At 33.9% G+C, this 23631-nt stretch overlaps 4 protein-coding genes across 6 annotated transcripts; 2 read left to right on the top strand and 2 right to left on the bottom strand.

The window, feature by feature from the left end:
• The first annotated feature begins 530 nt into the window (after positions 1 to 530).
• LOC9304672 (DNA repair helicase XPB1) lies at positions 531 to 5332 on the top strand. Its single transcript, XM_021017118.1, has 16 exons — positions 531 to 750; positions 844 to 887; positions 973 to 1045; positions 1131 to 1522; positions 1631 to 1687; positions 1989 to 2132; positions 2242 to 2322; positions 2418 to 2505; positions 2713 to 3050; positions 3239 to 3314; positions 3394 to 3587; positions 3871 to 4034; positions 4118 to 4190; positions 4279 to 4392; positions 4496 to 4576; positions 4779 to 5332. Exons 1-16 carry the CDS (start codon positions 741 to 743, stop codon positions 5151 to 5153), a joined length of 2304 nt encoding a protein of 767 aa, XP_020872777.1. The 5' UTR covers positions 531 to 740; the 3' UTR covers positions 5154 to 5332.
• Positions 5333 to 10170: 4838 nt separating this feature from the next.
• Positions 10171 to 13985, bottom strand: LOC9306710 (zinc finger protein CONSTANS). Of its 2 annotated transcripts, XM_021016663.1 has the most exons (4): positions 11870 to 12610; positions 11600 to 11758; positions 11327 to 11440; positions 10171 to 10969 (listed from the first exon to the last, which is right to left on the bottom strand). In XM_021016663.1, the coding sequence occupies exons 1-4, from the start codon at positions 12416 to 12418 to the stop codon at positions 10865 to 10867; spliced, it is 927 nt and encodes a 308-aa protein (XP_020872322.1). In that variant the 5' UTR covers positions 12419 to 12610; the 3' UTR covers positions 10171 to 10864. The 2 variants fall into 2 exon arrangements, with proteins under 2 accessions (XP_020872322.1, XP_020872321.1); XM_021016662.1 differs by lacking the exon at positions 10171 to 10969 and having other exon boundaries at positions 11131 to 11440; positions 11870 to 13985.
• A 103-nt stretch (positions 13986 to 14088) lies between these two features.
• LOC9304671 lies at positions 14089 to 16320 on the top strand. Of its 2 annotated transcripts, none has more exons than XM_021016555.1 (8): positions 14089 to 14410; positions 14514 to 14535; positions 14873 to 14929; positions 15015 to 15096; positions 15259 to 15354; positions 15449 to 15573; positions 15697 to 15710; positions 15785 to 16320. In XM_021016555.1, the coding sequence occupies exons 1-8, from the start codon at positions 14308 to 14310 to the stop codon at positions 16066 to 16068; spliced, it is 783 nt and encodes a 260-aa protein (XP_020872214.1). In that variant the 5' UTR covers positions 14089 to 14307; the 3' UTR covers positions 16069 to 16320. The 2 variants fall into 2 exon arrangements, with proteins under 2 accessions (XP_020872214.1, XP_002870638.1); XM_002870592.2 differs by having other exon boundaries at positions 15697 to 15715; positions 15790 to 16320.
• Positions 16321 to 20245: 3925 nt separating this feature from the next.
• On the bottom strand, positions 20246 to 21226 carry LOC9306709 (E3 ubiquitin-protein ligase RHA1B). The gene has a single exon (XM_002868551.2). The coding sequence runs from the start codon at positions 21067 to 21069 to the stop codon at positions 20539 to 20541; it is 531 nt and encodes a 176-aa protein (XP_002868597.1). The 5' UTR covers positions 21070 to 21226; the 3' UTR covers positions 20246 to 20538.
• Positions 21227 to 23631: the final 2405 nt, after the last annotated feature.

Genomic DNA, 23631 nt, shown 5'->3' with positions numbered 1-23631 from the left:
TTCAACTAGTTTTATGGAGTAAATTACGCCGTGGTTTTGAACAATGATTGCTGTTACGCTCGATCGGAAGATGACTTCTCGCTTGGACTTTACTCTTCTTAACTTCAAAACCGAGGTATCTACGCTGGCCTCAATTAGCTACACATGTTTCTTCTTGTACAAGAAAGTACATTGTTGCCAAATCTTCTTGTTTCCTTGCAGGGCACTTATAGAAATTCTAAATACTACAAGCCAAAAAATGATCATGACTCTCGCGTTGATGTGGAGGCGGTACGTCTATTTTTCCTCATGCATACTGGCGATCAGCAACCTTGTTCTACTTCGCTTTCGCTATTCTTTGTTTGATCAGCGAATGACTGTTTGTGTGTTTATTTTTAAGTGCCGTACTGATGAAGAAGACCTGGATCAATTAGTCATCCGTTATGGCCCAATTGTTATGATAGTTACTTTGCCATGCTTAGCAAAGAGTGATGTGTTTTTTTGTTTTTTGGATATGGCTCATTTTGAGAATAAGAAAGCCCATAGTTTTTGCATCTTCTGCTTTACATTCTCTTCATTGACGTTAAACCAGTAACAGACTCAGCCATACCCGAACCCGACACCGAACCCGATTCAAAACCCGCCGGCTTCGCCAAATAGCTTTCAACGGTAAATTTTCACGGCGCCGGTTGTCTTCCCTCTTTGGTCTTCTGAGAAATCGCGAATTGATAACATCAATTGGAAAAAAAAAGAAGATCAAAATGGGAAACGGTATTAAGCTCGATCTTACTGATTTTTTTTTGCTTAGTTTATCGAATTATCCGGCCAAAAAAAAAAACACTGCGGGGAAATTTTGTTGTTTAGGTGAAAGAGGAAGACCCAACAAGAAGATCAAGTATGGTGACAAGGTTCGTGTTGATTCTTCTTCAGATGATTTTTTTTTTTTTATCAATTAGGGCTCTTCAATGCCTAGTTAGTGTGTAAAAATCTCAGGATGATCAAAAGATGAAGAACATTCAAAACGCTGAAGATTACTATGACGAAGATGATGAAGATTCTCGTGATGGTGAACTTACTCTCTCGCTGTATGGTTAGCATAATATATCAAAATTGGAACTAAATTGGATTAGAAATTGTAATGGTTTTTGAAGGTGAAGGAGAAGAGAAGAAGAGGGATTTTACTAAGCTGGAGTTGAAGCCAGATCATGTAAACAGGCCTTTGTGGGCTTGTGCTGATGGAAGGATTTTCTTGGAGACTTTTTCTCCTCTCTATAAACAAGCTTATGATTTTCTTATCGCCATTGCTGAACCCGTTTGCAGGCCTGAGTCAATGCACGAGTATAATTTAACCCCACACTCGTTGTATGCTGCTGTTTCCGTTGGTCTTGAGACAGAAACTATCATTTCTGTTTTGAATAAACTGTCTAAGACTAAGCTACCAAAGGAGATGATTGAGTTCATCCATGCTTCTACTGCTAATTATGGGAAAGTGAAGCTCGTTTTGAAGAAGAATCGGTATTTTATTGAGTCCCCATTCCCAGAGGTAATTTCGCCAAATATGCTTATCCTCTGTCTCTGCTCTTGTGTATTTGGATATTGGTTTTCGTTTTTCCATTGCTTTTGCTCAGTTGTAGACACAAAACAATCTCAGGTTTTGAAAAGGCTTCTCAGTGACGATGTTATTAACCGAGCTAGATTTTCTTCTGAGGTATGTTGAACTCCTCCATTTAGTGCTTTATGTTTACTTTCAAGATTTTATCCTGGATGGAAATCAATACCATGATTGGTTGTTCTCAACGGGTTTTTGCATCTTTTGTCACTAATGTGGCAGAGATATATATATATATATATCCTGGTTCTCTCAGGTTCTTGGTTTCAGTTGGTAGATAATCTCTAATCCTTCTTCTTAAACTCATTGATTCATTGAATGTGGAATTCTTTAATCATATACCATTGTATTCTCCACAGTGTCAGTATGTCGAACCAACTTAGATTAACTTTTTTGGTAGCCATATTATGGCGGTGATGGATTCACGATCGGCAAAACAAGCGGTGAACTTGAAGCAGGACCCGGGGAGCTGTTGAATGAAGCAGAATTGGCAGCAGCAGCAGAAGAGAAAGAAACTCACTCATTTGAGATAGACCCTGCACAGGTAAGTTTCTCCAAATGGTTATTAAAAGTAATCGAAATGATGAGTCTGGTAATGTTGTATGATCTTTACTTAACTCGCAGTATCATGTTCTTTTGCTCTTGGTGTGTAGGTGGAGAATGTGAAGCAGCGTTGCTTACCAAATGCCTTGAATTACCCTATGTTAGAGGAATATGACTTCAGGAACGACAATGTGAGTAACAAATATTACACTTCAGGTCAATCTTGCTTACCAGATGATATGTACTGCAGGTTTGTGATTGTTAATAACTTGATGGTGTCTGTCAGGTTAATCCTGATCTTGACATGGAACTGAAGCCCCATGCACAACCGAGGCCATACCAGGAAAAAAGTTTGAGCAAAATGTTTGGGAACGGTATAGCTCTCTGCATCCACATTTTTTTTCCTTAGTAAATTTGTTTTACGGAAACTGCTTAAATTGATGGTGAACTTCTCTTAGATATATATACTTGTACTTCCCCGTGAAGCCGTGACTGATCTAGCTTAGTGAACTCCTAATAGATAATTATCTTTGTAATTTCTTGAGAAATATTGTGACTGATCTCGAATGTTGAATCTGCAGGACGAGCAAGATCTGGGATTATAGTGTTGCCTTGTGGTGCTGGTAAATCTCTAGTTGGTGTTTCGGCAGCGGCTCGTATAAAGAAGAGTTGTCTTTGTTTGGCGACGAATGCTGTCTCGGTGGATCAGTGGGCCTTCCAGTTCAAGTTGTGGTCTACTATAAGAGATGACCAAATATGTCGTTTCACTTCTGATAGCAAAGAACGATTCCGTGGAAATGCTGGTGTTGTTGTGACGACCTATAATATGGTTGCCTTTAGTGGTAAACGATCTGAGGAATCAGAGAAGATTATAGAAGAAATGAGAAACAGAGAGTGGGGGTTGCTGCTCATGGACGAGGTAATCAAATAGTTTTAATGTGATGTGTGTCCTTAAATTGAAGTTAGTGTTTGCTGGTAGTTATTTTGCGGAAAAGTCATATGTTGTTCGTTGAGAAGGTGTATCCAGTGTTAAGCCCATGAATGCAATCTACAAACAACAAGTTTCCATTCTATGTGTGACTTTTCAAGATTTATGTTTTGTTTTAGGTGCATGTGGTTCCGGCCCATATGTTTAGGAAAGTTATCAGTATCACAAAATCTCACTGCAAGCTAGGACTTACAGGTAAGGGTTCATTTTCACATACCTTTTTATGTATACCTCTGTTGCAGAAGCTAAGTTTCCTTTTTGGTCTTTTGTTCAGCCACCCTTGTGAGAGAAGACGAAAGGATTACAGATTTGAACTTCCTCATTGGCCCGAAACTATATGAAGCCAATTGGCTAGATTTAGTTAAAGGAGGCTTTATTGCAAATGTTCAGTGTGCTGAAGTATGGTGTCCTATGACTAAAGAGTTTTTTGCAGAATATCTGAAGAAAGAAAACTCCAAGAAAAAACAGGTTCATGAATAAGCTTGTTTCCATTGTTCTCAGCAATTTTCTGAAAAGAATATCTGAGATTGTTAGATATTGGATCTTTATGTTAGGTTCATCTGATGCACTAGAGTCCATGAATTTTATGTAGTCTGGAACCTTGAAATAAAGTAAGCATCAATATAGATTCTTTTAGTGTGTTTATCTAATTTGGAAATGCTCTAATAGAATCACCTGGGAATTATCTATGGAATTGGAGCTAGTAAACCTCGACAGTTGTTCTGACATGAGAGTCTTCTGGTATCTGCAGGCACTTTATGTCATGAACCCTAACAAGTTCAGAGCCTGTGAGTTTCTGATTCGTTTCCATGAACAACAACGTGGGGATAAAATCATTGTCTTTGCAGACAATCTTTTTGCACTTACAGAGTATGCAATGAAACTCCGGAAACCGATGATTTATGGTGCAACCAGGTTCGTTAAAGAACACCTATTGAGAGCACAGTTTGTGTTTCACTTAGTTTCCAATCTGATAATTCTCTTTGTTCAATATGTAGCCATATCGAACGAACCAAAATTCTCGAGGCATTTAAAACCAGTAAAGACGTGAACACTGTCTTCCTGTCAAAGGTATTACATTGTTTCCTTCATTTTAGAAATTTGTCCATTCCATGTTTGTTAGGGAACTTAATTTCGGTTTGGTTTCTATGACTTACAGGTTGGTGATAACTCTATAGATATCCCTGAAGCGAATGTGATTATCCAGATTTCGTCACATGCTGGTTCTAGACGTCAAGAGGCTCAGCGTTTGGGTCGTATTCTTAGGGCTAAGGTTTGAATTTTAATATCATCACTCATCATTTAAGTGTCTCTCCTAGTTTCTCTTGTTGGTTGGATCAAATTTGTTTATATTTCTCCATATGATCAAAAAACAGGGTAAACTTGAAGACAGAATGGCCGGTGGAAAAGAAGAGTACAATGCATTCTTCTACTCACTTGTTTCGACAGATACACAGGTAAATCACTAAATTGAGTGAAGTAGACATAAAACTGAAATTCATTAGACCGAACCCGAATCAGAACCAAAATATAATACAGTTCTTGCCAGGACTCGTTTTCCAGAACCCGAAACATGAAACTTGAACTGATAAAACAAACACCCATACTCGTATCTCCAGTGAATGGCTGATTTAAGGATTGTTAATGTTGAAAATGCAGGAAATGTATTATTCAACGAAAAGACAGCAGTTTTTGATCGACCAAGGTTACAGCTTTAAGGTTATAACAAGCCTCCCACCTCCTGACGCGGGTTCAAGCTTGAGCTACCACAGTCAAGAAGAACAATTATCTCTTCTCGGAAAGGTGTTGAATGCTGGAGACGATTTGGTCGGTTTAGAGCAACTCGAAGAAGATACAGACGGAATGGCTCTGCAAAAGGCGAGACGAAGCATGGGTTCGATGAGCTTAATGTCTGGTGCAAAAGGAATGGTCTACATGGAATACAACTCAGGCCGTCACAAATCCGGTCAACAATTCAAGAAACCTAAAGACCCAACCAAACGACACAATCTCTTCAAAAAACGTTACGTGTGAGACGAGAGAAGCTTTCAAGAGTTTATTTCACTCATTACGGCAATTTGTTTTGTTGTAACTTCAAATTTGTTTGAAAAGTGAGACTTCATAAAATATCAACATTTTCCCACAGTTTTTGTTGGAAGTATTTAAGCTGTACGTTGACATTGTTTAAATATGTAAGTGTATATTTCTATTTCGGGGCTAGTTTGCAATTGTGGAGGAAATTGGTAGGAGAATACCCCCACAAACATGCACAACAACAAAAATGTATAAAGATAAATGAGATAAAATGAATATCAAGGTTCGTCACACGTAAGAGGAATATTATTTGTTAATAATTCATTTTTTTTTCATTTCTATATGTATACCTTTTGCATTTTTATGATCTAATATTATTTGTTAATAATTCATTTTTTCCATTTATATATGTAGACCTTTTGTATTTTTATAATCTAGACCTATAAAGTTCTGTGTAGGTAGCATTTTGACCACTTTTTCAATTACATTTATTAAATTTGTGTCTACATTAAGTCCTAATTGTTTGATATTCTTTATCTATTTCTTTGACAAGCTTCATGATCACAAATCTTCAAATGCCAACTCCCATTGGTTGCAATTATAAAATACTCTAAATTACTAATTGAAGCATCTTAAAATTTAATTAACTAAATAGTACTATTTTTTGTTGTGCACGGAATAATAATTTTTCTTAACCAAATATACGGATATGCGGTTTATATTTTGGTATATATATAATGCTAAAACTATTTTCTATAAAAATAATAAATATTAGAGATTCAAAATATTTTAAATCCAAAACTAATATTAAGATTGTAATAAATGTGAATCATCATATGCATGTATATGTTGAATATTTTTCAAATGTGTTGTAAATGAAATTATAAATAAACGTTGCATCTAAAATAGAAAAAGGTCTATATAATATAATAGTATATAGAGTTAGGAAATTTTAAGAATTTCTCTGATTTAAAAAGAGTGGATGTAATTTTCAATTTGTTTGTTTGTGTTTCCTAATTATATCTCTTGTCAAGTGGAGCATAACAAAGAGAATAAGAAATAACAATTTTCCGTAAAGAAGGACCAGATTTGAGCTCAAATCATCATTGCTTCCTTTAAGATCACACAATTCACAGAAAGTTATGTTTTGACACATCACACATGAGGCATTCCCTTTTTGTCAACAACAACATATGACATGCAAACAAATTCCGAATACATTTTAAAGAGCGATTATTAGTAATTTGTACGTAGACCTTCCACAAATATTATGAACTGAAGGTTTCAAATCTAAAGAGATTAAGGCCCAAAGTAGGGAACTTCTAGATTGAATAAGAAAAAGACATACAAAATTTTATGGGTTTCGTAATGTTCACGTTCGTAAAAATAACAAACGTTCACCGAAAACCTTTGATCGTTCAAATCTACTCTGTTACGAAATGTAATTGATCACGCTAAATAATTTTTTAAATTACATGTAATATTTTTTATCTATTAGCACGTACGGTTAGACAGGAGAAAAAATAATTAATGAAATATAATGCGGTTGGTCAAAAAGATAAAACTTTGGAATAATGCTTTGGTTAGTTGATTATATTATATCATTACCCAATATATAAAAGTATTACTATTTTTCCCCATTAACTATTTGGTACACGAAGAAGAATCAACATTAAATTCCCTTATACCACCAATTTAAGTAAAATTTAATTATTTTCCTTTTTCTTTTCTTTTTTTCAACCTGCTTCATATTAATGTATGGTTTGTTAACAGTGGCTTTGCTCCGTATTGACGAGCTCTGGTCTTACCATCTCATAGTTTGTTTCTATCTTACCATCTCATAGTTTGTAATTATTTTACTTTTTTAAAAATCAATTTAACATTTCAACATATATATGGTTTGTTTAACTCAACCCGGAAAACAAAACTTACCAAAAAAGAAAAACATAAGATCAAGCTTTATCACTACATATCAAGTAGTCTGCATCTTTCTGACTAATGTCAGGGGTAGTCATGCCCCCTACATTTCTGATTAACATGTAAACCAATTAGGCCAAAGCTTAACTGACATACTTCCCAAACAAATGTATTTTTTGTTTCCAGGGAGAATCGAACTCAGATCTGGGAGTTTCACCCTTCACCAAAGCTTCCTCTGCCACTAGACCACAGATGTTTCGTCGGAAAGCATTACAAACTCGGGACAGACATTGTGGTGGCCCTTCTGGGAAAAGTTCACTCTGAAACACTTCGGTGCGTTTCTACCGGGGATGACCGGATCAGCCGATAAGGTTTATCAAAAAAAAAAAAAAGTAGTCTGCATCTTCTATACATTAAAAGAGAGTCATTGGTGTTTATGTGTCAAGTTCACAATTATAGTCTTTTATTTTTTTTATTTAATTACTATCATTTTTGCCAAACACTTTTAAACGATCATCTTAGGTATGTTTTACCATCGTTCTTCCATGAACAATCTATTTATCTATTAGGCAAGTCGTTTCTTGCATGTTTAATTTACTTAATGGGATCTGATGATCTAAACCGTTACCTTTTTTGTTAAAGATCTAAACCATTACTAACTTTATCATTATTTGCATTTCCATAAAAAGTTAAAAACCTTGTCATTAGGCAAGCCGTTTCTTAAACCAATGACGATTAAGAAAAAAAGGGATGGTTGAGCTTTCTTGGGACTACGTCCATGTTACAACCTTACTCTTTGCATGTTTTAATATAGGGTTAATATATGTGGTGGGATCCAATCTAAACCATAAAAATCAAGAAACCCACGTAAACGAATTAGGCATGCCTCCACATCTGAATCTATATCATCAGGTTGTTTTCAAATAAAACAAAATTTGTGTAAACCGATGGTTTTGGGAAAGCACATGGTAATGATAAAATGTCTGATAATAACACTATAGGGCATTCGAAGAAAGAAAGCATAGCTAATAGCCAAAGAGGTATGGAACACACATCCGTTCGACTTTTTCGTTGTTTATATTAATCCCTCTTAGGCTCTTAATAATTTCTTTAAGCGATGTATACTATAAATCAAAATGGAATGGGAGAGCCTCCGAACCACACTTGGATAGAGCATTTAGTTAAAATCGGTTTTTGTATCGGACTTGTTCATCCCTTCTAGTCGTTGTCGCTTAAGGCGCCTTTAATCTTTTTCCTTGTAACAGAAATAGAAATTTTAGCAAAAAAAAAAAAAAAAAAGGTTGGGAGCATTTATTTGAAAATATTTATTGATTGTATTAAAGTTTGTCAGATTTAAGATCCAGAAATGTATATAAATGACACGAATCCCATAATGTAATGGATTTATGTATATTAAAATGTTACAATATTCGAAGAATAATTAATGCTTCATATTCTTCAGTTTCTTTTTACTCAGTTTTCTGTATATTGCTTCGATTGATGAGAATATGAGATGGATTGTACAAGTGTAATTTCCTCTTATCATGACATCTCAAATATTCTTGTAAGCTTTAAACCTTTGTTTTATCTTGTTTCCTCGATCTTCCACAACATGATTTGTAGAAATATATCTGACTGGAATTATCGAGAAAACTGCCTTTTCGAAGCATCAAACGAATATAGAAGACAAGAAAGGGTACTGGGAATAATTTCCCTTATCTTAAGGAAAAAAAAAAAAACAGAAATAATTAGTATAAGTGTATAAGTCTTTTTTTTTTTTTTTTTGACAGCAAGTGTATAAGTCTTTTATTTTATAGCTTTCGGAGAAAAAGCAATAACTTAAAAATGAAGATCCAACATTAATACATTAGAAAGAAAAAGAAAAAAAAAACTATATGGAGAAGCTAGCTCAAGACCTTTAACCAACAAAAAAAGACTACTGTAGACTAATTCAAAATTTTACATTTTTCATATGAATAATGTGACAGCTAAACGTGTACTTCAACTAAATTCAATTTTTATCTCAATTAATCGAGCCAAACCACTGGGTTTTTACAAAAAATGAATACAAGTCTTGTTTGACAAAAAAAAACCACTGGGTTTTTACAAAGAAGCAACTTGATTTATTTTAACTCAAATACTTTTTATAAGTAGGAATGATATAACAAATTGATTATTAGTACTAAGCTATTGGCATAGATTTAGGGGGAACATGGTGCCCAATACTTGAATCTTTTTGAAACTTGAAGTTGCTTTGTGTGGTAAGTCATGATTAGTAAAATTTATTTATATGTATTATTGTTGTTTTTATAATTTATTATCATGAGCTACTAATGTCGGTTGGATTTGACATCACTTTACAATACCTTTCTTGTTACCAAAATTACATTATGAGTAAATGAATCTTCCTTGGAAGTGCTATGTTTTCAGTCCTTTTTGAATTTTTTCCTCCACAATGGAAAAAGAAACAATTTTAAAAACAAGAAAAACACATGTGAGCTTCTCCGTTCCTTCTTTTGTTTTCTTTCTCTTTTCCGATTAGAGAGTTTTATTCAGTCAAATTACTAATTATGTTAAAGGCGTATTTCCTGAAGTGTTCTTAATTACTGATAAGAGTTGTATCACTAGAATAGTATTATTCAAATTCCGGGGGAAAGTACTGAATTGTGATTGGAGAAATTAAAGGGATGTATTACATTTATATTAAGTTTTGTCAACAAAGTTTACCGGTCATTAATTTTTCTCCATTTTCACAGAGATGAAAGTCGAATTCGAGCACATCGAATACCAACACATGGGACTGAATTATCACCTAGGTGTGAGATCCTCAGCAGTGGCTTAATTATTAAATCTTGACTTGGAAAAACATAGTGTTTTTATGGTATTCGAGGGTATTCCTCATATTTGGTGGTATTTGAGGGTACTATACTTTGAGAAAACTAAGCTTTGGAAACACTATGCATGCAAATAATAACAATGAGTTTTTTTTTTGGCATCATTTATGAACGTAATCACTAATCATTTATCAATATGTCGCTCATCCTTATATTATCATAAGTCAAACTCGTTTATCCGTTTTTTTATTCTTACGTTATAGATACTTAATAAAAGTGCATATTCTTAATAAAACTAATACAGTATGTTTTTGCTTAAAACGAAAGGAAAAAAAAACAAAAATGGTTTTCTAAACTACCTATGGCAGACGATCAAACTGTTTCAAGAACTAGATATATATTTTTCATGAAAAAATAAATCAGCTAGGGTTTGTGCAAACTTTTTTCTCCAGAAGAAATTTGATGTCGAGTTGTATATTCAGTGGGTCATTTGACTTTAGGTAAAATGTAATAATTCCCTCAGCTTTTCGTACACTAACATGACCAAAGAGGATCTCGATCCTCTATGGTTGGGAGAATTAAATAATAATATATTTTCATGATAAAGTGCATCAAAAATCGAATTTTCAGTCCACTAATTATAATTAAAATTCCTATAAAATTGACATCATATAAAAGAATCTTCTATCCAGGTCAAGCATTTGAAATTAAATTATTAAATTTGAACACTCACATAAAACAGGTAAAGACAACTGACAAGTCATTTTCAATACAGAACAAATAACCAAAAATAAATACAGTAATTTATTAAAATTTACATTCTTCTAAAATATATCTGTTTTATACTTTTATTGTTATTGTTTTGATGCAATATACAATACAATTAATGATCAACTAGAATTATAATTTCTTTTAAAGAAAATTAAAACTATAGAACCCTTCGTCGTAAGAGTCCTTCCTTCACCAGAAAAAGGAAGAAGAAGTTGTTGAGTATTGCAAAAGAGGCTGTTGCACCACAAAGCTGCTCACAAAAGCTTCCTCTTTCTCATGCAGCTCATCCAATTTCTGCCACCAATATTTTAATACATAAGAGATTAATTTTTATTAGCGACAACATATTTGACCACTATAATATACTAGTAGTGTTTTTCATTGCAATCAAATTTATTTATGACATTAGATTTTTATGAAAATACTTTTTCTTTAGCCGTTAATTAGTGAAGCTCTACGTGATTTTGTTTGATATTGAACTCCGAAGTTTTAGCAATCGTATGAAATTTTATATCGTCTACAATTTACACACATTATCAAATTTAAACCCGAGTTATGATACGACGATACAAGTTCATCCTTTTCCTTTACGTTAGGAAGTTTGATTAAAAAATATTGTAGAAGAAACCTAGTCTTTTGAATATGATTTACCCAAAGCTCGGAGTCGTCATCTTCAATGTTGGGGATTTCTACAACTTCATCATTGCGTGCGAATCTACCGCGTATTCGAGGTCTACTGTCGGCCAATGTTTTCCGGCATGCATACTTTATTTCCATACAACAACAAAAAAAAGAGTTTATAATCAAAGCGTTCCAAATTTTGAAAATATAAGCCATGTTCGTTTGCTTGTCGCTAGATTCAACAGCGACAACGTAGTAAACATTGTTACCTTTATAGTTTTTTTTTTGTTGAAATATTTTTACCTTGATAGTTTTAGTAAAGTTTCTCTGGTTTCGTTTAGCTCTGTACTTTGAGATTTTCTCTTTACGTTCTTCTGCACTGTAACGTCCAACCTTGAAGTTTTGTTCCTCGGAAAACGGCACCGTTGAGTTCTCCGACGATCGCTGCATTTGGAAATTGTTCTGAAAACCAAAATAAAAATCAAAACTTTTAGTAAAATTACAGTGCAGTCAAAAAAACAATTTACAGTGCAGAGTAAAAGAAAAACAGAGCAAAACATAAAACAGAGAGACCTGCAAATCTCCGGTGCTGTAGACGCGTCGCATCTGACCGGACAAGAAAGCATTTTCCGGCGAGCTCAAGTTATTGTAATTAAGATTTGAAGAATCCATCATCGGAATGTTGAACGGAACCTGGTTTGGTTTCCCCTGGACCGAATTGCTGCTAAAGCTTCTCTGCATATATCTCCCAGCATTCTCTATGGCACTGTAGCTTCGTGCCATTGATGCCGTCTGATTATGACCGTCGAAGAACTTCTCTGTTTTGACGGCGTCGGAGATTTGGAAATCTGAGAAATTTGGATACAATCCGGTGGGAATATGCTGAGAGAGAGTTAGGGTTCCAAGAAGATCACTTGGAGGAGATGAAGAGAGAATGTTTTGAGGGGTAAAATGGTCAAAAATGTTGAGTGATTCATCAACAGAGTAAAGTTCATTGTTACAGAACAAATCAGTAGTTGTTGTTGTGTCTGAAGAAAACATTTCTGGACTAGAATTTCGGAATATTGAAGAAGAAGATGAAGAAGAACCATCAAAGATATAAAGATCTGAAGCAGAAGCCATTTTTTTTGAAGTGATTAACAAACACAAACAAGTAAAAAAAAATAAAAATTCCCGGTTTATGTTCTAGTGATGTGTTTTTGTTTTACCAAAAATGGCAAAAAGTATAACTTTCGAAAATGTTCCAAAAAAAGATTTTTTCTTCTTTGGTTTGTGAGAGTTTCTCTGTTTCAGAACCAAGACATGACAGGTGAAGTTTCTTTTGTCTGGTGGGCGATGTGTATTTATAACGGCGGAAAGTTTTGAATTTTATTAATATGTCCTTATACTTTGTTCATTTTATGGATTTATTTATTATGTTTTGCATTCTTACATTTTTAACCCAAAATGCTCACGTCCAAATAGTTTAATTTAGAATCTACTTGGTCTCTCTGTCTTTTTGATGTATGATGTGAGCAAAAGCTCCTTTTTGGTTGTTGTTATATTACTATTAAAATTTTACGTTTTAGAATCAATTCCGCCATTTGCATTGTTTTTGAAAATGTACTTTTAGAGTATATAAATAAATTGTTGTTGAAAATATTCGAGAGAATTTCATTTTTCAATCAACATTTTGTTTATTTGCAGCTACTATTTAGAAAATAAATGATATATTTAATCCTACACATGGACCCTTCGCCTTATTAAGAGTCTTTCACGAGAAAGAAGAAGAAGTTGTGTATTTCGAATTAGACTGTTGCACAACAAAGATGCTCACAAAAGCATCCTCTTTTCATTAATTTGGTCACAAAGGTCAATATTCTCTCCATCGTCGAATATGAGAATTTTGCGGTAATATAGATCATTAGTATATGTAGATGGTACATTAGCAATATAGAAGCTAAAATGTGTTTAATTAAACCCTGACCCTTCAAAGCTTTAAAACCTATGAGACAACTAGGCTGCCTACAATCGAAAAGAATCTTTGTTTAGTTTTGCATCAGGAATTTCAAATTCGAAGCTGCATTACAGAATTTGGTCCAACTAGGATCACACATGTGTTCTAGTCTGGATTCGTAACACTACAATTCCTTTATATGATGTTTGGGGTACACCATGCTACACAATGAAAAGTGACTTTAAACTGAACCACCAACATACAATGTATTATAGGTTCAATCATCAGAAATATACCATCAACTTATAAAAAAAAAAATACCAAATCCCGCTGCCATCATGCGTTCATCAAACTCTGGTTATTCTTTATATTCGATACGGACATCACGCTTTACGTTTTGATAGCTCATATTTCGTCAGCATCTAAGCATCCACCTTAGGCCAGGAAAAAAAGTTCTGATCGGTTAAGTGCCTGTACATATTGTATGAGTTAGCATGAGCAGGACCAGACACGCACCCTATCTTAAATGCCAAAAGAGCCTAGATTCATGAGACTAGCTGCAACCTGAAAGTGATCATAAAAAAGTCAGACAAACCCCTTAAGCATAATTAACGGCAACACACTCTCAATTTGGTCCTTTTCTTTTTCTTGTTCACTATTTTTCTTAAAAGTAGTATTAAATGGAATTTCAAATTTAAAAAGGGTTAAATTGTCAAATGAATATTTATTATTCTGAAATTTCGGCATTCCAATGGGTCAAACAAAGACTTTTCATTCAACCAATGAAAACTCGAGAAGAGCGAAATTTAAGTCAAGTAGTTAAATTTAGAAAAAAAAACATAAAAGGGAAATACCCCAAAAAAAAAAAAGGAAAGAAAGAGAAAGAGAGAAAAATAAGTTTCTAAAGTTCGTTTGTTACCAAATTAAGCAAAGAAAAAACATTGAATGTTTAGTTGATTTGTTACCAATTTCGATTTTTATTGGGGAATAAATTTCATAGTTTGTTTTGTGGGGGTATTTAGCTAATTTCTGGTGAAGAGATTTGTGTTTTTGATCGTGGTAAATTATCAAAATTATGGCGGGTTCGCAGGATAAGCTTGATAAGATGCAACTCCGGCAAAGTTACCGGAATTTATGGCACTCCGATCTCATGAGCACCGTCTCGGCCGATACTCCTTGTAATTATCTCTGGCTATATGTATTTGAACGTTTATATTTATTTGGTTAGAGAATCGATCGAATAATTCTTGGTTATTTTTCTTCTTAATTTGGTTTCTGCAGATTGTTTCTTCTCGTGTTTGTGGTAAGTGGTTTCTGTTCATCACTATCGATTTCAATAAAACTTTTGTTATGTTATCTTGTTGATTATAGATCAAGAAATAGAGTTTTAACAAATCTAATCAAAATCTTGTGTTATTATAGGATCATTGATTTTAAAATTTTGTCAAAATCTTGTTTTCAACTTTTAATGATTTCTATATAACAGTTAAATCCGATGCTATTCAATATCTAATTTCTCTTTGCATTTTAACAACTTTTGTTATCATATTGGAGTTATATATTGAACCAAATGATGAACATGTTTTTGTCACTGAATGATTTTGGTTCACATCTAAATCTGCTATTCATGATGATTGTAGTGGACCTTGCGTTTCATACTTACTTCGGAAAAGAGCACTTTACAATGACATGTCAAGGTATTGAATTCTACTATCTGTAGAGTTGAACAATGAGATTTGTTTCTCATAAATAATGTTATTGTGTTGTTTTTGTTTTGTGAAGGTACACTTGTTGTGGTGGTTACATGCCTTGTAGTGGTAAGTGTGGAGAAAGCAAATGCCCGCAATTTTGTCTTGCCACTGAGGTACAAAATGAAGCCTTTGATATACATTTTGGTGAACAAAATGAGATGACTTGTGATACAATCTTTAATGTCTTGTGATAGAATCTTTCTCCTAAAAACTTTATTTGATTTTGTTAAGATTTCACTCCTTTTATGATCTTGTGATTTTTGACATTTCTTTAGGTGTGTCTCTGTTTCGGGAATTCTGTGGCATCTACTCGTTTTATGCTGCAAGATGAATTCAACATCCATACAACAAAATGCGACAATTGCATAATTGTACTTCCTAGTTTTCCCTCTTTGTTCTCACTTTCCGACGAATACATGTTTGTGTGTGTTAACATCTTTCCCATCTTCTTTCGTTGTTTTGCAGGGATTTATGTTCTGCCTCAACCAAATCGCTTGCATTTTCTCTCTTGTCGCTTGCATTGTAGGAAGTGATGAACTCTCTGAAGCTTCTCAGCTTCTTTCTTGTTTGGCGGATATGGTCTATTGCACGTATGTATAATCCCTTCCTCGATTTATATGTCGCTGACATGCTTTCGCTACATTAAATATAGCCAAATGGCTCATACCAAATGTTTATTATTGCTGATTCTGTACTCTGGTCTTGATTTTCAGGGTTTGTGCGTGTATGCAGGTATGCAAATCTAATTTTTAAACATCTTCTATTTTTGGTATGACCAAAAACCAATCTCCTCTCTTTGCTTGCAGACACAACACAAGATTGAGATGGACAAAAGAGATGGTGTGATTAGTCCTCAGCCAATGTCAGTGCCACCGGCTCAGCAAATGTCTCGCATTGATCAACCAGTCCCTCCCTATGCCGGTTACCCTCCAGCTACTGGCTATCCCCAGCATTACTATCCACAGACTGGCCATGGTTACCCTCCTGCTCCAGGCTATCCACCTCCCGGTTACGGTTACCCTCCTGCACCGGGATATCCGCCAGCTCCGGGATACCCACCAGCACCTGGATATCACTCAAAGTAAGAACTTTAACCGATATCTCAATCTTCCGATCAAAGTTGTGATTACTTTGCAAGTATATTATCCGATTTGTTGTCTCATCGATTTTCTGTTTTTTTTTTCTTTCTCTTAGATCTATTGAACCATTAACTCTAGAAAACCATATATATTAGTTGTGGACTTGGTTTATGATATCTATATGTTTAAATTTATACGTTCCAGTAATATTTTTCTCTAATTCCAAAGATTTGTCGGTCTACCGAACCGGTTAAGGTATTACCGATTGTCAACTTGTGCAAACAAATGAACAATGGTACGTTCCACCGTGGATCCGATCCATTGGAGGATGAGCTCTTGAGTAATCAAAATAAATAATGACAATTCGTAACACTAAAATATATAGTTAGTGCTAATAATTCGAGCATCCTTTTTTTTGCCTTTAGCCTTTCTAGTCAAAGAGGGTCAAATCCCACCATATATTAGTTAATTTTGCCGGATAGTAATTACTTAAAAGAGAGATTTCCCATTTTTGTTTGAAAATACATTCTTTTTGCCAATGTTAAAGACTCAAGTTATTGTAAATTAATCTTCAAAGTTAAATAATATTCTTATTAGACTGTCTAAATAGTAACATATCTACCAAACACTACTCTTTTTTCTACAATTTCTTCAAAACACTACTTGTGGTTAGGTCTGGGCATATGGGTAACCCGTTCGGATTCGGGTTGAATGGGTAATGAATTTATGGTCCATTCGGGTATTTCTAAATATTCAGTTCTGGTCCGGTTCGAGTATCGTCAGGTTCGGATCGGTTTGGGTAATAAGCATGAGAACCGAAAAAACCTGAAAATTTTGGATCCTCATTGAGTTCGGGTCTAAATGGTTAAAATTACCCACAAACCCGAAATATGACTCCAATACCCGAAGTTTTAAATCACTGGACATGCTCAAATGATCAAATAAAGAGAACTTAACATCAAACATGACAAATCACTGTACATGCTCAAATGATCAAATAAAGAGAACTGAACATCAAACATGACATCTAAAGACTAAATCCAATCCAAAATCACAAATAACTACTTAAGTCTTAAGTGTTAAGAGTAAATCCAATCCAAAATCACATGACATCGGATTGTTCGGTGACGGTAAAGTCGTCGAGAGTGTCACGACGAGAGTTTCCAGTTTCGATAATGAGACTCAAAAAGAGATTTTAAGCAGAGAATATTGAAGGAATATGGATTCTAGAAGGAAATTAGGAAACTCAATCGTCAAAACTCAAAAGCTAGGGCTATATGATTATATAACTATATATCTATATCTTATTATATAAAGTATGGTTTTCAAAGTTAATAACTCATACGATCGTGCCACGTGTCAAATTTATCGATCTCAGATTTTGACATGTATTAAACAAAATTCCTTTTATTTATTTTTAAAAATAAGAAACTATACATACATGTTAAATTTATCGATCTCAAATTTTATTTATTTAGAAAAAAATTAAAAGAAAACTATACGTATATATCTTATATAAAACAATTCTAAAAATCTAAAGAATATAATTATAAGAAACTAGATGTGTCTTATTAATTAAAAATAGAAATCTAAGAAAATAATTATAAGGTAACTATACGTATATATCTTATATAAATTTTTTTTTAAAAAGTAAAAATTTTAAGGAAACTATATGTATCTTATTAAATAAAAATAGAAATTAAAAAAATCATTTACTAATCCTAATTTAAAGCTACTAAAAATTGATTTTCAAAGGTTTAAAAATTAAATGTTTGGGTTAATTATTTTAGATCAAATGTATATTTTTAAGAGGAAGGGTTTAGTATTTAGGGTTTAGTTATGAATGTTCAAAGATTAATTTTAGTTTTGGTTTAATTTTGGAAAAACCAGAAATTAAGTGGAGTTTGGAATATTAAACTAATAATGATAGTTTTGGAAAACCAAAACTTAAGTGTGTTATTTTTTTTTGGATTCTCCTATATTTTTTTCATTCAAAATATTATATTTTTGTTAATCAATTTTAATTGTTAAAAAAACTATTTAAAAGTGAATGTAAAGAAACACGAGAAAAAAACATATACTTTGCCTTATATGGTCATAGAGATATTTTACAGTGGTAGTAAATAGCAGATTTCAACAATATAATATGATTGAGTGTAAAAAAAAAATTGAGTTAAAACTATTAAATTGTAAATAGATGTAAATAAGATGACAGTTTGACCAGTGGTTTATATTTTCAAAAAAAGTTTTAGAATCATATTCTAGGCGAAACTTCAAACAACATCTTTTTAGATTTAACTTAAATAATAGTGATGAATATCTTGGGAAAAATTTTGGTGAATGGTAATTTAAATTTACTTTACTATTATAATAAATGTACCAACAATTATAAAATATAGAAATGCAAATAAGTGTATTAAGGCAAAAGATGAATATATAAACAAATCTTCTATCTAGTTAAAATTTTATCTTCTTATCTCTTAAAATAGTTTCTATTCACAATAAAAAGTTGAACATGTTTTTTTGTTAAATTTTATTTTATTTTAAAAATTTAAAACCCGCACATCGGACGGGTCCTAATCTAGTACATATATAAACACATGTTTAAAAGCCTCGGGTTTATGGGTACCCAAAATAGGTAACGGGTATTCTCCGATCCGAACCGATACTCACGGGTAGACCAAAACTCTACCCAATAAGATAATTTCCTAATACCCTAACCCGCCCCAACCCGATTTTTTCGATCCAGGTATCGGTTCGGATATTGGGTCTGGCTTTTTTGTCCATGCTTACTTGTGGTAATCATCTTCATACAACTAAAATTATGTTCCATGTGATGTGAATATATAATAAATTCATGGTTTACCATACCCGGCCGACTTTCTAAAAGCTTCAAAAATTAGTATGTTTCGGTATAAGATTTTTACATATATGATATATCTAAAGAACGTTTTATTATATATTAATAAAATTGTATTAGTTAGTGTTACTTTATGAAGAAGAAAACAAACAAAAAGTCGTCATTACATTACTTAGTTGTAAAACTAGTAACTATTTTTTGGTTTGCATAATATAATTCACCGTTTGGTTTCAACTTTTTTTGTCCTTTCAATTTTTATAACTCTAGTATTCTAATCTATAACTCTACAATATTACTAGCTAGTATCATTTATCAATAGAAGCAATTATAATATTTTTTTGGAAAAAGGGTCTTTGTTACTTTGATGGTGTAATGGTAACCGAAAGCTTAATATGATTAGAAGCGTGTGGGGCTTTTCCTAATTGGGGGGTTAGAAAAATAGGCACAAACGCAGACAATCCTACGAAGGCCACGTGGCAACAGCTGAGCATATTCCACTTAAGGAGAAGTCTTCTTTGCTTAACGTTTGGACCTCTCTGTGCTCTCTCTGTGGTGGACCGTGAACTCTCCATTTCTAATTTCTTTTTCCTACAACAATTCTAAATCGTTGAAGACTATGTGGTCTTGAAAATTTAAATAATATGATGATCTTCAAATCATATCTAATCATACCTAATTTGGATCATAATTAGGAAACTACGATATGAAGTAAAAATAAATTTGTATCGATCTACGAGTAACTTCAACGGTCAAACGCACAGACCTCAACGAAAAGAAAATCCTCATATGTGAATTTGGTCAGCCTTCCTCTCTTGGAAGACATTATTTGCAAAAGTTATTTGTTTAAAATTAGTAAACTTAGTTACAATATTTGATATTTTTCATAACTTGTCGTATTTGAGGATAGTATAATGGAGTTTAATAAAAGAAATATATTTTAAAATTCAGATTTTATTAGGGCATTTAATACAGAGAGTTGTTTATATTGTTTTTTTAGCAGCTGCGTTATTTAAATTGTTTAATTAGATAATTTGTTACTTTATGTAAAACGTAAAATATGAAAGTTGAAGAACTTTAACATGATTTTAAGGCTTTTTAGTTTTAGCCTAATTCATGTTTAAGAAATTGAAATAGTTATTATTACCAATTTGTTAGTCCGTTAGACCGTGCTTTCCACATACTTTGGTCGTTCAGTGAATTGATCTTTTTATCAATAAACTGCAAGAACCATTTTTGGTAAGTAAGGGGTTCAAGTAAAATATTAATATCAGGTCGACTAAGGTTCCAAGAATGGTCAGACTAAAAGTATGACTATCTTGTCAATTTGTAATAAATTCTTATTTCACTCCCCTCCAAGTTGGAGTAAAAAAAAAAAGCCTATAAGTAGTAAAATGGATTAAGATTTCCATTTCATTTCCTTTTCTTTTTCCTCAACGGATAATACAAATTTCCTTCTTCTAATTTACCAAGAACCACCACCTATAATGCTATATTTACATATAACAACCACTCAACTAAAGATTAAACAAAAAAAAAACACAAAAAATAAGAAAGAAATTATTTTCCCATTTGCAGAAACTAATTCCACTAAAAAAGAAAAAAGAAGAAAGAAGAATCTAAGTTGATTCTGCGAGAATGTCAGATTCAGACCAAACTCGTTGGTTAAAAGCAACTTGTAACTCATCAGGAATAAACGGCATTCTACAAAGTGGACACGTCATCTGATTATAACCCATCATCCAACGGTCCAAACAGCTCCGATGAAATATGTGTTGGCAATTCGTCAGCCGTCGGATCTCGTCTTCGTTCTCGAACTCGTGGAGGCACACCGCGCAGCAATCTGATCCGGATCCGAATCCGGGTCGGTTTAGCTCCGAGAATCTGATAACGGGTAAGATTTCTCCTGCTAGCCTCGCCGCTACTGGAAAGAGAAATGAGCTTTCTTGGTGATGATGTGCCGCCGTGGACATAGACGGTGGTTCCGGCCATGATGATGACGATGAAACTGGGTCGGATTCGAGGAAGTCGGGTAGACCCAATATTCGAAAACCAGTGTCTATGAGTGTTCGGATTAAGCCTAAGAGAGAGAGTAAGTGAAGGAAGATTCTTGGGAGGAGGAGCTCAGTGTAGCCCACCGGATAACCCATGGCTCCGCCGTTAGAGAGAGAAAGCTTAAGAAATAGACAGAGAGGCGTTTAGAATTGGTAAGGAGAGAAAAAAGGTAGAGAAGAGTGGGATATATATACACGTGGGTCAGTGATATATATATGTTATTACATGCTTACATAATTAATTAGTAACTGTTATAATAATTACTTTATTATATGGTGTATATAAATATAAATAATGGAGAAACAATTATATCCGCAGAAAGATCGGGATATTAAAAATAAAGAGATGAGAGGAGGAGAGAGAGTTCTTATAACTTCTTATTGTTGAAGTATGAAATGTGATTTACAACGAACGAATTCGTTCGTTTATATAGGCAGGAAAAAGTAAGTTACTATGCATGCATAGTGACGGTGGGCTCCACACAAAATATTATTTTACGATCGTTTACGCATGTGTATTTGATGTTGCAGCTTTCCTTGACTTTTACAACACTCCCCCTTGGAGACCAGTGTCACTATGTCTCTTGCGTAATATTTTATGTTACCTCGTTAAAAACCTTTCTAGGAAAACCCGGTGGAAAAACCATAGTAGGTAAAAAGAGTGCAACCGCGCAAGCTCCCCCTCGAATGATCAGGATCATAACTTACAGTCTTGTTGACGACGCATTCCAATGTTATGAACATGTTTCCTGAATATAGAGGTGGGTAATGATTTCGTGAAGAGATCCGCAGAATTCTCGGATGATCGGACATATTTTACTTCAATGTCTTTATTCTTCACGAGTTCTTGGGTGTATGAAAAGAACTTTGGAGGGATATGTTTGGTTCTATCGCTTTTGATATATCCTTCCTTTGTCTGAGCAACACATGCAGCATTGTCTTCATACAAGATAGTTGGCTCTGTATTCAGACTAATTCCACTACTGGTTTGAATATGTCGACTTATTGATCTTAGCCACACGCATTCTCTACTCGCTTCATGGAGTGCGATGATCTCAGCATGATTTGAAGAAGTAGCTACAAGTGTCTGCTTTTGAGAACGCCATGATATAGCAGTACCTCCAATCGTGAATACGTATCCTGTTTGGGATCGAGCTTTGTGTGGATCTGATAAATATCCTGCATCTGCAAAACCAATCATTTGACCATTTATATTTTTAGGATAAAATAACCCTAAATCAATAGTCCCTTGAAGATAACGAAAGACATGTTTAATTCCGTTCCAATGTCTTCGTGTAGGAGATGAACTAAATCTAGCCAAAAGATTGACTGAAAATGATATATCAGGTCGAGTGCAATTTGCAAGATACATAAGGGCTCCAATTGCACTTAGATACGGTACTTCAGGACCGAGTATCTCTTCATTCTCCTCATGCGGTCGAAATGGATCACTCTCAACGTTAAGTGATCTAACGACCATAGGAGTACTCAGAGGAGTTGCCTTATCCATGTTGAATCGTTTTAGCACTCTTTTAGTATACGTGGATTGGTGCACAAATATACCATTTTGGGAATGTTCAATTTGTAGGCCAAGACAAAACTTTGTTTGTCCGAGATCTTTCATCTCGAATTCCCCTTTTAAATAGTTTGTTGCTTTCTGTATTTCATCTTGAGTCCCAATTATATTTAGATCATCAACATATACCGCGATTATCAAAAATCCGGATTTTGTTTTCTGGATGAAAACACATGGGCATATAGGATCGTTTACGTATCCTTCTTTCGTTAAATGTTCACTGAGACGATTATACCACATTCGCCCAGATTGCTTTAACCCATATAATGATCTTTGTAACTTTATTGCACATAACTCTTTGGGTTTAGATTTCAATGCTTCTGGCATCTTAAACCCGTCGGGAACTCTCATATAGATATCTGTATCTAATGATCCATACAAATATGCTGTAACAACATCCATGAGACGCATTTCTAAATTTTTATCAGCCGCTAGACTCATCAAGAATCTAAACGTTATTACATCCATAATGGGGGAATATGTTTCCTCATAATCAATCCCGGGTCTTTGAGAAAATCCTTGAGCTACGAGACGAGCCTTGTATCTCGTAATTTCATTTTTCTCATTTCGTTTTCTAACGAAAACCCACTTGTATCCAACCGGTCTCACATCTTCAGGTGTGAGTATAATAGGTCCGAATACATTTCGCTTATTAAGTGAATCAAGTTTGACTTGGATGGCATCCTTCCATTTTATCCAGTCGTGTCTCTTTTGACATTCATATACAGACTGTGGTTCTGGATCTTCGTTTTCCTCATTTATTTCTTTTGCTACGAGGTATGAGAAAACGTCATCGACTTCATCCATTTTATTTCGATCCCAGATCTTTCCATTATGGATATAGTTGATAGAAATCTCATGATTTCCTTCAGGCTCATGATGCTCATCATTGTCATTAGACTCATGATTCGTTTCTTCCAAAATGCTTTCTGCTATTTTGGGAATATCGATCTTTTCAGCTTCCTTTCGCTTTCTAGGATTTTTATCCTTAGAACCAACTGGTCTACCACGCTTCAGGCGTGTTCTAGACTCGCGTGTATCGTCTGCTTTTCTATGTTCTTGTGGAATTTCAATCCGAGCAG

This window comes from Arabidopsis lyrata (genome assembly GCF_000004255.2).
Source record: "Arabidopsis lyrata subsp. lyrata unplaced genomic scaffold ARALYscaffold_7, whole genome shotgun sequence".
Lineage (NCBI taxonomy): Eukaryota > Viridiplantae > Streptophyta > Magnoliopsida > Brassicales > Brassicaceae > Arabidopsis > Arabidopsis lyrata.
This window is presented reverse-complemented; position numbering and strand designations above follow the sequence as displayed.

Coding starts and splice junctions, on each gene's coding strand:
- LOC9304671 (XM_021016555.1), top strand. CDS start 14,308: ATGGCGGGTTCGCAGGATAAGCTTGATAAGATGCAACTCCGGCAAAGT. Junction 14,411..14,513: donor CGTCTCGGCCGATACTCCTT/GTAATTATCTCT, acceptor TGGTTTCTGCAG/ATTGTTTCTTCTCGTGTTTG. Junction 15,355..15,448: donor AATGCGACAATTGCATAATT/GTACTTCCTAGT, acceptor GTTGTTTTGCAG/GGATTTATGTTCTGCCTCAA.
- LOC9306709 (XM_002868551.2), bottom strand. CDS start 21,069: ATGGGTTATCCGGTGGGCTACACTGAGCTCCTCCTCCCAAGAATCTTC.
- LOC9306710 (XM_021016662.1), bottom strand. CDS start 12,418: ATGGCTTCTGCTTCAGATCTTTATATCTTTGATGGTTCTTCTTCATCT. Junction 11,759..11,869: donor ACAGCACCGGAGATTTGCAG/GTCTCTCTGTTT, acceptor TTTGGTTTTCAG/AACAATTTCCAAATGCAGCG. Junction 11,441..11,599: donor ACTTTACTAAAACTATCAAG/GTAAAAATATTT, acceptor ATGGAAATAAAG/TATGCATGCCGGAAAACATT.
- LOC9304672 (XM_021017118.1), top strand. Junction 2,133..2,241: donor TTGAGATAGACCCTGCACAG/GTAAGTTTCTCC, acceptor CTTGGTGTGTAG/GTGGAGAATGTGAAGCAGCG. Junction 3,051..3,238: donor GGTTGCTGCTCATGGACGAG/GTAATCAAATAG, acceptor GTTTTGTTTTAG/GTGCATGTGGTTCCGGCCCA.